The sequence below is a fragment of the Rattus rattus genome, chromosome 2 (genome assembly GCF_011064425.1).
Source record: "Rattus rattus isolate New Zealand chromosome 2, Rrattus_CSIRO_v1, whole genome shotgun sequence".
NCBI classification, from domain to species: domain Eukaryota; kingdom Metazoa; phylum Chordata; class Mammalia; order Rodentia; family Muridae; genus Rattus; species Rattus rattus.
Window position 1 is genome coordinate 63709748 of NC_046155.1, and position 13738 is coordinate 63723485.

The 13738-nt window shown below is 46.6% G+C and overlaps 1 protein-coding gene across 1 annotated transcript in view; it reads left to right on the plus strand.

The window, feature by feature from the left end:
* The window catches only part of Tcerg1l (transcription elongation regulator 1 like), a 183102-nt gene that overhangs the window by 117341 nt on the left and 52023 nt on the right, over positions 1 to 13738 (plus strand). Inside the window, exon 6 of the mRNA XM_032892375.1 lies at positions 3580 to 3668. Coding sequence (XP_032748266.1) covers positions 3580 to 3668 — 89 coding nt within the window. The remainder of the gene's footprint in view (positions 1 to 3579; positions 3669 to 13738) is intronic.

The following is a 13738-nucleotide window of genomic DNA, read 5'->3' on the forward strand; positions in this document are numbered from 1 at the left end:
ATGAATTTCATAAAGTCATTGTTTTTGATAGCTGAGTAATATTCCATTGTTGTATATGTACCACATTTTCTGTATCCATTCCTCTGTTGAAGGGCATCTGTGTTCTTTCCAGCTTCTGGCTATTATAAATAAGGCTGCTATGAACATAGTGGAGCATGTGTCTTTGTTATATGTTAGGGCATCTTTTGGGTATATGCCCCAAAGAGGTATAGCTGGGTCCTCAAGTAGTGCAATGCCCAACTTTCTGAGGAATCTCCACACTGATTTCCAGAATGGTTGTACCAGTCTGCAATCCCACCAACAATGGAGGAGTGTTCCTCTTTCTTCACATCCTTGCCAGTATCTGCTGTTGCCAGAGTTTTTGATCTTAGCCATTCTGACTGGTATGAGGTGGAATCTCAGGGTTGTTTTGAATTGCATTTTCCTTATGACTAAATAAGTTGAACATTTCTTTAGGTGCCTCTCAGCCATTTGATATTCCTCAACTGTGAATTCTTTGTTTAGCTCTGAACCCCATTTTTAATAGGGTTATTTGTCTCCCTGCGGTCTAACTTCTTGAGTTCTTTGTATATTTTGGATATAAGGCCTCTATCTGTTGTAGGACTGGTAAAGATCTTTTCCCAATCTGTTGGTTGCCATTTTGTCCTAATGACAGTGTTCTTTGCCTTACAGAAGCTTTGCAGTTCTATGAGATCCCATTTGTTGATTCTTCATCTTAAAACATAAGCCATTGGTGTTTTGTTCAGGAAATTTTCTCCAGTGCCCATGTGTTCGAGATTCTTCCCAACTTTTTCTTCTATTAGTTTGAGTGTATCTGGTTTGATGTGGAGGTCCTTAATCCACTTGGACTTAAGCTTTGTACAGGGTGATAATAATGGATTGATCTGCATTCTTCTACATTCTGACCTCCAGTTGAACCAGCACCATTTGCTGAAAATGCTATTTTTTTCCATTTGATAGTTTTGGCTCCTTTGTCAAAAATCAAGTGACCATAGGTGTGTGGGTTCATTTCTGGGTCTTCAATTCTATTCCATTGGTCTACCTGCCTGTCTCTGTACCAATACCATGCAGTTTTTATCACTAGTGTTCTGTAATACTGCTTGAGTTCAGGGATAGTGATTCTCCTGAAAGTCCTTTTATTGTTGAGGATAGTTTTAGCTATCCTGGGTTTTTTGTTATTCCAGATGAATTTGCAAATTCTTCTGTCAAACTCTATGAAGAAAGTTCCACCAGAGAACTACTAAACCTGATAAACACCTTCAGCAAACAGGCTGGGTATAAAATTAACTCAAATAAATCAATAGCCTTCCTCTACACAAAAGAGAAATAAGCTGAGAAAGAAATTAGGGAAACACCCCTCATAATAGTCCCAAATAACATAAAATACCTCGGTGTGACTTTAACCAAGCAAGTGAAAGATCTGTATGATAAGAACTTCAAGCCTCTGAAGAAAGAAATTGAAGAAGACCTCAGAAGATGGAAAGCTCTCCCATGCTCATGGATTGGCAGGATTAATATAGTAAAAATGGTCTTTTTACCAAAAGCGATCTACAGATTCAATGTAATCCCCATCAAAATTCCAAGTGTAAGCTCTTAACGTCTGAGCCATTGATTCAGTTCCAGCTTTAGTTCTCTTGGCCAATGATTATCAACCTGTGGGTCGTGACCCCTTTGGGAGTCAAATATAAAATACCCTTCATATCAGATATTTACATTACAATTCAAAATACTAGCAAAGTTATAGTTATGAAGTAGCAAGGAAATAATTTTATTGTTGAGTTTCATCACACAGTGAAGAACTATATTAAATGTCACACAGCATTGGGAAGGTTGAGGACCATTGCTCTTGGCTCTTATAGTAACTCAAGGTCCTTTCTCAGCACATTAGAAATTTGTGCCTAGGATGTCCATAAAGCAGTGCATTTGTGTCTCCATGTCCAGAAAAGTGACAAGGAAAACAATCTGTGGCTGCTACATTGTCCTGAACTTTGGTCACCGGTGCCAGGCATTGGTGCCACCGCTGCCTCTCTCACGCCGACGTCTTGTTGGGTGTTTCTACCAGTAGGATGAGTACTAACTACCAGTAGGATGAGTACTAACTTCATGTAGATTTGGTTGGGTACATGGTCAGCCATGGTTTCCCACACGTGAGTTAAAATCCACTGTCATTATTGCTACTAAACTCAGATTCTAGAATGCCAAGGTGATATTCAATTTTGTAACCCTCAGTTCAGAACAGGTTGTCATTTGAAACAATCCACCCACCCTTTAATCTCACTTGAATTTCCAGATAGAAAAAGAGGTCATCACCTTTGTTGTGGTTTTGAGATCAAAACCATGCAAACTTATGGGTGTGGCAGGGTTAGAAAGGTCTGTATCCCCAGAATGTATGCTTTCTGAATTCCTTTCTTTCCTAGAACCATGGCAACGTTGTATTACTGCCTGTTTACTTTTGAAGAATCTCTTCTCTTGATGCTGCTTTTCCATGGTGGGAATTAGCTCATTGTTGATCCAAGAATCCATGACTGTCTTAAGTAGGACAGCTAAGTACGGCAGCCTGACCCTGGCTATGGATCCCTATTGAACTTGTCATCATCCAGAGTTTTTAATTTCCAACAAAATTTGCCTCCTCATCCCAGTTCCGTCTGAGAAGAATACAGAAAAAGGCATGCTTCTGCTGTTTTGAACTGGAGAGTATAAATCATTTCTTTCCTAGGAGATACAAAGTTCAAACAGCCCTTATTTTCTAAATGGGGAGCAAAAAAAGTGACACTTTCCAAACCTAGCTGGGCACGAGAATCACATATACCTTGAAAAATAACCCCATTAGCTCTGTCTGAGCAACATGATCCAGAGAGGTGGGAGTACAGCAGCCTCCAGAGCATCCAAACCTGTTTAGGACTCTGATCTCCCTTGAGGATGGCAGATTGAACCAGACGTGGTGGCTGACACTGGGAAGGCTAGTACTCAAGTGGCTGAGACATGAGGGTCACTGCAAGTTTGAGTCCAGCCTAGACTACATAATAAGTTCTAGAAGAGCCTGGAGGGGGCGGGAGTTGTCACTTTGAACCCAAATGTATCGTAATGAACCCAGATGTGTCAGCCCTGGTTGTGTCTAGGATACCTTGGAGGGTGGAGGCTCTCTGACTCTGGACATCGGGATTTCATGGCACATGACTCCAGCCCACGAATCCTGGATATGAGCACAGTGATATTTTTCTACCCGTTCCCTGCACCCCAGAACTGCAGCAATCTCATGACTCCCCCTTGTCTCTGGATCTGAGAGCAGACAAATGGGGATCCTAGAGGCTGCCTCTTGCAGATTGCTCTACCTGTGCACCTAGTGTAAGCCATTGTCAATCCAAGCCTTCTTGTGATTGCTCAAGCTAAGAGCCTCCTGTCTGTGATGTTTGACTCTGTAGTCATTGCTGGAGACAGCTGAGTCTGCCTGGGACTTGGTTACTTTCCACTTTTTTCTTTTTTTCTTTTCTTTCTTTCTTTTTTTGTTTTTTTTCTACTGAAACTGAGACAGTGTTCAGAATTAAAGCAATCATCTCTCATCTTCTCTTTCATTTAAAGGAGCCTCCGCCCACATTGGTAAGAGGGGAGGATACTGCAGCAAAAGGCAATAAACCGGTGGCCTCCACGCCTGTGCCTGGATCCCCCTGGTAAGACACCCCTAAAGCCAAGAGCTGTAAGACACAGCTTCGTGCTGTCCCAGAGTCTGCTTAGTATCATCAGAGAGAAAGTGCATGCTTCTTAGGCACATTATGCTTAAGAAACACAGTCTGCACCCCCGGGCAGGTATAATTCTCCACTTTTGTCACATCTGTAGAAAGGGAAATGGCACTTAATGATGAGTCCCTCCATCCTGGTATATTTATATGTATTGAAACAGCAACACTGCTGCATATAGATCGGTGAGAGTCAGCGGCTTGAGGTAAATGTAGCATGCCAGGAGCTGCTAAGGATTTTCTACCCTCTCCTGTGAGGAGGAGCATCGGGAAGTAACTGTTAATTAAAGCTGTGCCTTGTTCTCTCCGGCTGCCCTGAGAGGATTCCTGATCTCTGAGTATGCCTTACTCCAAAGCACCTTCCACGAGGGAGCCACAGTCTTTGGTTTTTAAAAGTGCCCTTTTCTAATGGAGTAATTTGGAACCAGGATAAAAAGGTTATTATAGTAAAAATTAGTTTTAAAACCTGACAATTGGAGTGCAATATACAGCTGGGAGGAAATGCTCAATCCAACCAAGAGAAATAGCAGCGACGGCATTAGGATAACGTGCCCTCCAGGAACAGCAATGGAGGTATTGGAGTGATGTGTCCTCTTGGAGCTGCAATGGAGGTGTCAGGGTAATGTGCCCTCTGAGAGCTGCAATGGGGGTTTTAGAGTACTGTGCCCTCCGGGAACAGCAATGAGGGTATTGGAGGAATGTGTCCTCCTGGAGCTGCAATGGAGGTGTCAGGGTACTGTGTCCTCTGAGAGCTGCAATGGGGGTGTCAGGGTAGTGTGCCCTCTGGGAGCTGCAATGGGGGTGTCAGGGTAGTGTGCCCTCTGGGAGCTGCAATGGGGGTGTCAGGGTAGTGTGCCCTCTGGGAGCTGCAATGGGGGTGTCTGGGTAGTGTGTCCTCTGAGAGCTATAATGGGGGTGTCAGAGTACTGTGTCCTCTGAGAGCTATAATGGGGGTGTCAGGATGTACCATTCTCTAAGAATAGCAATGCTGTATCTGAAAGAGTGACTTACTCATTGTCTCAGAGCCTCCCATCCACCATGCAGGGCTTATTGGGCCCATGGCATGAGCTGACTATCTACCCTACTTAGAGAAAGGGTGTCCCTTCCTTCTATGCAGGGCAATGTCCATATTGTAGCATTAGTGACCTGCTGCTCACCACCTCCAGTTCTGCCTCTGGACACTGCTTCCCCAAGCCCATGGTCCCCAGTGCTTTGAGAGTCTCTTGTTCAATTCTGATTCTAGACACCAGACTATGAGTTGACATCACATCTCTGGGCTAAAGGCTTAGTCTCTGGAGGCTACTTCATAAAGATGCTAGCCTGCAGGCAGCCTCAGCAGGCTGCCCACACTCTGTATAGATGACTATAAAGACAGGGCCTCCCACTGCCTCCCTTTGATTTCAGTGATAATTCTCTAGAGTGACTCACAGGACTCAGCAAAGTGCTTAAGTGTGATTAGCTATGATTGTAGCTTTATTATAAAGGATATGACTCAGGAACTATGAGATGGAAGAGAAACACAAGGCCCTGTAGTTGGGACATGGCCTAATGCTTCTATGACTTCTTTGCACACCTGGCAAGTGAATATATTTTCACATCTGAAAGATCCCCAGCTTCTAGTGTCATTTCAATGGCAGAGTCCCTGTGGAAACATATTTAGATATGTCTTTGGCCGAGCAATTTAAATCAGCCTTACCTCTTTAGGAGGCTATGGTAGAGCTCCAAGCTCTTATAATGAGATATCACAATCTATGGAGACAAGTCCCCATCTTGAACATACTAGCAAGAAATAAGGTATGGTCAGAGGGGCAAAGCATGCCCCTGTCTATTCTGTAGGTCCCAGGAATCTCAGTAGTTCTAGGCTGGACCCAGAGTAGGCAGGAATCTATGAATAGAAACATCCATTGATCTTATCTCATGCCATAGCTTCTATGGAGCTTCCCTCGGAATAATGTGTCTGCAGATATGACCTTAAACACTAGACCCTAATGGGATATGGGCCTGGCTGGTGGGTCGTGTGTAGGCTCATGGGTTGTATGTAGCTCTCTCATTCCCCATGTGAGGATACTTGGCCTCCCAATTGTTAAGTCAGAATGTAAGCCTTCTTGCCTTGAGTATCAGGAGTCCCTTGAGTATCACATGAACATGATATAAATGAATCTCATTCTTACTACAGGAGGTGTTTGGGAATCACAGAATGAGGACTGGGTCCCTATGGAATGAAGCATTCTCTCTCAGGAAAAGGATCACATGACACCATTGTAGGCTTCTGAAAGTGGAGCCAGGTTCATGATTCTTCTAGAAGATAGAATGGATGAGCGATTTTCTGGGGTGACTAGGAGCTGTAGCTGCAGCTAGAGAGGGTTCAAACCTAAAGGGAGGGACAGAACCTCGGGGGCCCCACTGAGTACACAAAGTCCATGACATTCCGTTGCCTCAGGGTGGTGGAAGTCTGCCCCTGGCCCTCTCCTCTTTGGTTGGCAAGATGCTATTAGCAGGGACTCTGCAGCAAAGCCTGTGTTGAGGAGCACTAAACACCAACACATGGATAGAAGGGCTCATTCCATGAACCAATCAGAATTGGGCCTCCTCACTGGACCCTGTGCAGTATTACAGAGGGTGAAGAGGGTGATGCTGCTTCCCTTATGTCCTTTGCTTTGTGTGTTCCTAACTCCAGCACTGCTGAAGCTACAGTTCCCTGCCCTTTAGCTAAGCCTGTGTGTGCTGGGAGATCTCACCATACCTGAGAGGGGATTTGTACTTGCTCTGACAACTAGAGGAACCAGGATTCTCCACTGAGAATAACAGCTTCCTGGTCTCACTTCGTCCGCTAATGTGTTTGAGAGGAACTGTGCAGGCACCTGCACGGACAGACTCATTGAGCCTGGTATCGCATGTATGGAGTCTTAGAGGCCAGACTCTTGCTGACAGCACCGTCTGCTCAAGGATGGAGCTTCTTCTCCACCTGGGGAGCCATGGCTGTCTTCCCCAAGAACAGAGTTCCTCCACATGTGGAACTGTGACCATCTGTTCCAGGGATGGAGCTCCTCCATATGACAATCTGTCTCCAGTATCTCAAGTCATTGCTGCCATCACAGTGACAGTGAATCCTCCGGGGCTCACCAGTGTCTAGTTAGCCCTGGTCAGCCAGGTACTCTGGGAATCCCTGGAGGCGCAGGAGCAATAGTGCATCTCTCGGACCCATCTCTGCTCACATGCACCATCTGTAACAGTGGTATCATGGATCCTCGCCGTGGGAAGTAGCGGCCACCTTAAACTAACTGCTAACAAGCCACTCCATTCAAGTCAGAGGACAGAACCTCCTTTGTGAACATGGGCAGGGCCAGGACAAGTACAGCCTGGGGGTAGGGGTGGGAATGCCCCATCACCAGCTTCTGTAGATATGGATGCACATCACTGCCCAAACCCAGGAAGCTCTGAGATCTGTCTCAGCAATGGAGGCTTAGACCACAGTCAGCCTGACAGCATTTCCTGAAGGTGATGCTCATCTAGATGTGGGCAGGCCATGGCTCTTTCTTATCCCCTCAGGGCACTGGCCCTTCTGTGCTCTAAGGTCAAGAAGTTTCTGTGCTCAATGGTAGAGCGGAACAAAGGATAAGGTCCTGCACCTGGGGTCAGGGCCGCAGCAGAGTCTCTGGAAGGGGACACTTTAGCGAAAGTACAGAAATCTTAGAACAGAACTCCCCTAAGGACCCATGGCTGGGACGGTTTTCATAAAGGCAGAACTGACATGGCTGCAAGAGCCTCAGAGCTGCCTGGGAAACTGGAAGCAGAGCAAGCAGAAGCTGAAAAGTACAAGTCAACCTGTTGAGTTTTTATTCTGTCTGCATACTTTAGCAAACCGAACTGAGAAACTGTTTGATAGGACATCCAGTAAACAAGACGTGAGTCTCATGCGCATAGGTGGAGGAGACTATTGAGTGAAGACGGACAGTTAAAACCATGCATTGTGTTTCTTGTTTGTGTCCATCCTGTGCAGTACATCTGGCAGACTACTCAGGTTGAAGAAACAACTTCAAAAGCATGAGAGAGAAACAGGTGGCCCCTGACTGCTCACAGGGACTCTCTATGCTGAAGAACTAGTGAGTCGAAGCATCCCGAGACATCCCTAACCATGAAGGATCCTCTCCTATAGTCCAGTTACCAAGATGGCCAGACCGACGGTCATTTCACACACATTAGTGTAAACTTAGAAACACAAAGCCGATGCCCAAATAAGAGGGGATCCAGGCTCCTGCCCATTCTCCTCTCAGGGTGGATGCCAGTTTAACCATGAAAGGTGTTTCCAGGTTCCAAAATAACATCCTCGCCCAACTCTTCATTACAAAACGACACAGAGCTGAGCACTTTCGGGTGGTTTGAAGAGACTCAGGTTCCAGACACAGCTTTTAGGACATTGAGGAGGGAAGTGTGTGTACCCACTTACACACAAAGTGAAGCCCCACCTGGGGAGGCTGAACTAGTGAAACACCTCCGAAACATTCTCCCATTCAGCATTGAAATGCTTTTCTCACAGTTATTGATGACACAGGGACATTTCAAAGGTAATGGCTAAACAAAGTGTAAAATCCATGAGGCTTTGGCTCAAAGGGCAATAAATGTCAGCATCAATGATTAATTAGCATCCGAGAGTCATTTTAGAGATTATGGATTTATAAATAATTAGCTATTTTCATGAAATTTAAACGATGTGTACCGAACATTTCACATCAGTTCACTTTTCTAAGTAAGTCCAGGTTGACATAGTGCAAGCTTGGTCAGCGACTTACCACCAAAGTTCTTAATGAGTGCTCTGGGAAGAGAAAGATATGTCCTGTCAAGGAGTCAGGGGACACGGTGTTATCATAGGCACCCCTCCGACAACAGCTGGGTTCTCTCGTACTTTGTTCTGGTCCTAAGAAGAAGGTGTAGTTAAAATACTTGCCCAACCGAACATGGTGTATTGCCAGAATCTGGTGCTTCTTGTCCCACTGAGAGGCCAATGGCGGGCAGGCCATGTTGGTTAAGAGACATGTTTGGGTAGAACCTCTATAGGTGTGGCTCCTAACCTGATTCTTCGAACAGCTGGGTGGAGTTAGCCATCCTAGGCACGCTCTCTGTCCCTGATTTTGTGCTAATAGCATGGCTTTTATCCTGACTTAAAATATCACTTGATCTTTTAAGACTATCACAACTATCAATTAGTTGCATACAGCTTTATAAAACAATAGAATCCCTGGATGTCTAGCGTTACAAGTATTGCGTTTATTTGACTTAAAAGAATCTGCATAAAATCCTGTTCTTGGATGAAGTTGGCAGAGCGCTTCAGAGAGAGAGGGGAGTCGCTCCTCAGGCATGACGAATATGGATGTTTGACTGGAGAGAGGTGATTAGGAATCACAGTTATTAACGGAGAAGCGGGCTGGGCCACATCAGTGCAGTGTCAATTTCAGATGTGACATGTGATCACGCTCGCTCAGCTGCGAGCAAGCATCACTCTTCTTTGAGTACATACTGCTGAAGGGAAACCAAATGTCACTTTGTCCCCTTTGCATAATTGAGCCTTTTATTATGTCAGAGAAGGGACAGGTAAGGTGTTACTGCTGGGGAGGGGAGCTGAATGCTGAGTTAAATGTCAAAGTGCTTAGTTATGGCAGACGAAAGAGGAGGCAGGAGGAAGCTACCACTTAGACCCAGGCTGAAGAGGCCTCTGGAGGCTGCCTCCTGGGTGGGTGAGGGGAGGATTAGTAGCTCCAAGCTCTGGGTGGTTTTTAAAATCAGTCTCCACGATGCTATACTTGAGTCCTGAAGCAGTGCTAAGCTGGAAGACTACTGTGGCTCCTCGCCTGTGATCTTGACTGCCTTAGACTAAGAAGGTCAAAGGTCAGGGTAGCTGTTTAAAAATCAAACAAACCCCTACAGTTTATGGAAAGCTAGGACCCTGGTAGGCAAGGACAAAGAAAGGCAGTTTTATGCCCTTACATGACAGACCCTTTAGACAGCCTGGACCCCTTCCAGGTTGGTTTACCTGGTTTCTTAGTGAAGGAAGGCTTGAACCCATGTCCCAAAAGGCTGGATGAGGAGTGGTAGGAAACTAACAGGCTGGTCAGTCTGCTACTGCTGATAGAATGAGAAAATACGAGTCTATGAAACAGCTAGGGATAGCTAACTGCAGCATTGTCAAGGCATGGAAAGAAGTGAAAAGGACCAGCCCTGGGTACGCAGTGTTGGAGCCCAGGTTAGGCACACCTTGAGGAGTCATTCCTGTAGCTTCTCTGGGTAGAGCATGTGAGTAACAGGCAGGATTTTGTCAGTGCTCCATAGCGCCCTCCTCCCTCCCGGCTTCTGTTCCCACCTCAGAAAGTAAGTAGCAGAAACAACAGCACATGAAGGAAGGCATTGCCTTCAGGAGCTGGGCCTCGATTCCATGTTGTGCCTCTGCAGATCCCGGAGAATCATCCCTCTGGCATGCAACAGTCATGTTACAAAGCTATATACATTCTCAAGCACCGTGCTGCTGGCAGTCATGTGTCAGCTGCTTTTTATCCCTGCCCTGAGTGTCAGATACAATGTTTCTCCTCCCTATGAATTCACTCTGAAAGATATGGGGGGTGCAGGGGAGGCAGGGCCAAAGTAGTTGTGTTAAAAAGTATGTTTCTCTCGCCTTGGTGATCAGACTCCCCAAGACTCATGGTCCTCTTCCTCTCCTGCAACTGCACCACAGAGGACCCAAAACCGTGTCCAGGTCAGTCCCTTGTAGAAGCAAAGTCCCAGAGATCAAAAGGGACAGGGGGGCTGTTTACCCATTGAGGGCATACCAGATACAGTGAACTTCATCCAGAAGAAAGGATGCTTGCCCTGGACAGAGCATGCAGCGCTGAGTTGGTAGAGCAAGAAGCTGCTGGTTTCTTAGAGAGGGAGACTTGAACCCCTGGAGTTTGTCCTGGGTTAGTGGAGGCAGCAGGCCAGACTCGATTCCCCACTCCAGTGGGCTGAAGAACAGTGGTTCTCCCATACCTCAGGACTTGCTGTTCAGAGGGAGACTTTATAACTAAACACCCTTTTCTAGAACAGATCAACCACCACCAGATCTCTACACATGGGGCTTCTCACTGTGGGGATCCTGTATCAGACTTAAATAACTCCAGGGCACTAATTACATCCGCCGAGATCTAGGGACATTTTGAGAGAAGAGGGATATGGCTGCCATCCAGGAGTTATGTGGCATGATGAGAGAAGGGGAGCTATCCATGTACTTAAAATGGGCATAAAATGAAACATAAAATTAATTTTGCATGTCATAGCCAGCTCCGTCTAGTTGAAATCAACCGGAACAAGTGGACGGGCAGATTTCCTCTTGGGAACCCCATCTATTTACCTGTCGCTGGCTCTGCAGTTCAATTCCACATGCTTCCCCTGGGCACAGGGACGGGTTCTTCGAAGCCTGGATATAAATGTGTACTCTGTTAATTGTCACCACCCCCACCAGACACTGATGCTCCATTAAGTCTCTAATTAGCCCCATTCCTCCCTGGCTTTAGAAGTTCGGTGGTGGCAGGATGGGGAGGGGACAGGAGATGTTTCCTCCACCTTGAGGAATGGAAGAGCCAGCTCTTCCTAGGGTGGGATGGCCTTGTGTGCCTTTATAGTTGAGCAGCACTTTCTAGAGCCATTGCCTCCCCAGGGAACTCTGAATGTGCAACAAAGATTCATCTTTGTAAAAAATGAGGCCTGGGATAATTTGGCCAAATAAATACACATTTTGAGGTGTAAAGTCTTGTTTCTTCAGTGAATCAGAGAGCTTGGGACATGAAGGGGAGATACCTGGGAACCCAGAGATGCTATCCGAGCCTCCCAGCAGAAAGATTTCGAGGTTCGTGTCTGCAAGGAGCCTTCCATCTTTGACTTCAGGGAAGGAACATAACTGCAGAAGGCTATGAGCCAGGCTCCCTCATGTTGATCTGGACAATGGTGAAATTCAGTGGTCCTTTCCAGAGATCATTCTAACCTGTCCTTTGCTCCCTCCACTGGAGACCATGTGCCCAGCAGCCCTCTCCTCTGTTCAGCCTAAACTCTAGGGAGCCTGCAGTAGAGTAGGGACTCCTAACTCTTCACCACATAGCTTCCTGGACCGTCTACATAGATCTACCTGCCTAGATGCACCTGTCTACACCCAGTTGTGGAAGCAACCTGTCCAAACCAGACACCCACCCTTTTCAGCTCTGTTGATTGCTTTGAGCCAAGTTTCCAGTTGATGGGAGATGCCTCTGTGTGGCAGCTCAGGGTCCACAGCCGACCTGTCTGACACTATTAAACTCCAGTGCTATGGACAGGACTCCTGTTTGTCTCAACCCAGAGACAAAGGATTGTTTTCACCCATCTGGTTTCAGCTTCTCATCCTCTAGTCCTCTCATGCCTGAGCCGCCTCTGACCAGAGTTCTACCAGAACTCAATGTGTGGCCCTCAGCCTTCTGGACAGCTAGGGTCTTTCCACAAGCAGAGATCCATCTGCTCGACATTAGGAGAGACTGCAGGAGCCCTGCTGGGGACTGGGATTAGCTGAGACTACTGAGTGTTGTTCCCGCCCCACCAGCTTGAGCTTGTCCCTTAGGGTTGACCTGAAACTGCCTTTGAGCTCCCTCCCTTGGTACCCTGCCTCTTCTCTCAAGCCCCGTTCTCCAGTAACGTTCACACAAATGCCAATGCACTGTGGCATTGATTTAACAGCCAGTACCTCCTCAGCTCAGCAAGTGGTAATTGGCTGGACACTTCTCTGTGAGCTTTTCTCATCAGTGCTCTGTGGCAGGACCTACAGAGACCTGAGCCTAGGACCTGAAAACCTGGCAGCAGGTGTTGGGAAGACAAGAGCCCACTGAGTCTGTTGTCATCTCAGCAGCTGCCACCAAACTCCCCTGAGCTTAGCCCTCCCCAAGCATTGGGATCATCTTGAGCGGGGCTCCCCGGACACAGTGCATGAGACACAGGTGTAACTACTACTTGTTCTCTAAGGGGTCTCCAGGGATGGAGAAGAAAGAGACCAGGGTCTCAGAGAACATGGGATATATGTGGAGCCCAGCTCTGTCCTCTTTAACCCTTTTCAGACAATCAAGGGCTTTAGAAAGCAAACCAGAACATCCAGATTCCTGTGCATCCCACCCAGTAAAATAAGTTAGTAGAAAGGGGCCACGGCAGTGACCATGATTAGAGAGTCCTGGAGCCAGCTTATTTAAGAATAAGAACTAGAAGTTAGACATGTAGCTGAGGGAAAAGTTCTCTTTTAGAAGGGAATAGCTTAATAAATGGGTCCATGGTAGGACACCCTTGGTAGGTCCACATAGCTCACATTGGATACAGGCCTCCAAGGCCATGTCCCAGACCAGGGACCTCTCTCTTCAGAGTCAGTTGCTCAGCTCTGGGTAGGAGCACAAGGCTAAAGTATGATGCCAGGTCCCAAGTGACTATGGAATTATGGGATACATTAACTTCCTGTGAGGATGGTGCCCCCTGCTTAACTGCTGAGGTGGAACCATGGGAACAGATCCCTGTCTCCTGGAGACACCACACAACGGTTCAAGTCTTAAAGAGACAGAGAACTAGGGATGCTTCTAGAATTTTCCACTCAGGCAAAGTTCAGTCAAGCTTCAGGATGAAAAGATAATCCAAGTAAGAATTGCAAATGGCTCACCCTAGCTAATAGTCTCCTCTGCCCTTCTTATGACATAAACTGAGTCGCCTCTTATGTTCCTGGAAGGCAAGAGCAAGCCCAGAGCTGAGGACAAGAGGTTGAAAGGCAGGTCTTTCTTCCAGTTCAGACCAAGCTTGGGCCCTGTTTAATGGAAGTTGACACCAACCTGAGGGTTCTTTGACCAGTCACAGCAATGTTTATTACCAGAAAATGCCCACTACACATTCCCGAAGGCCACAGAGGGCTCACTGCACTTGGGGAACAACATGGAAACACAGACAGTTGGCATGCCTGGAGGGCAGGCTCTTAAAAGGGGCTC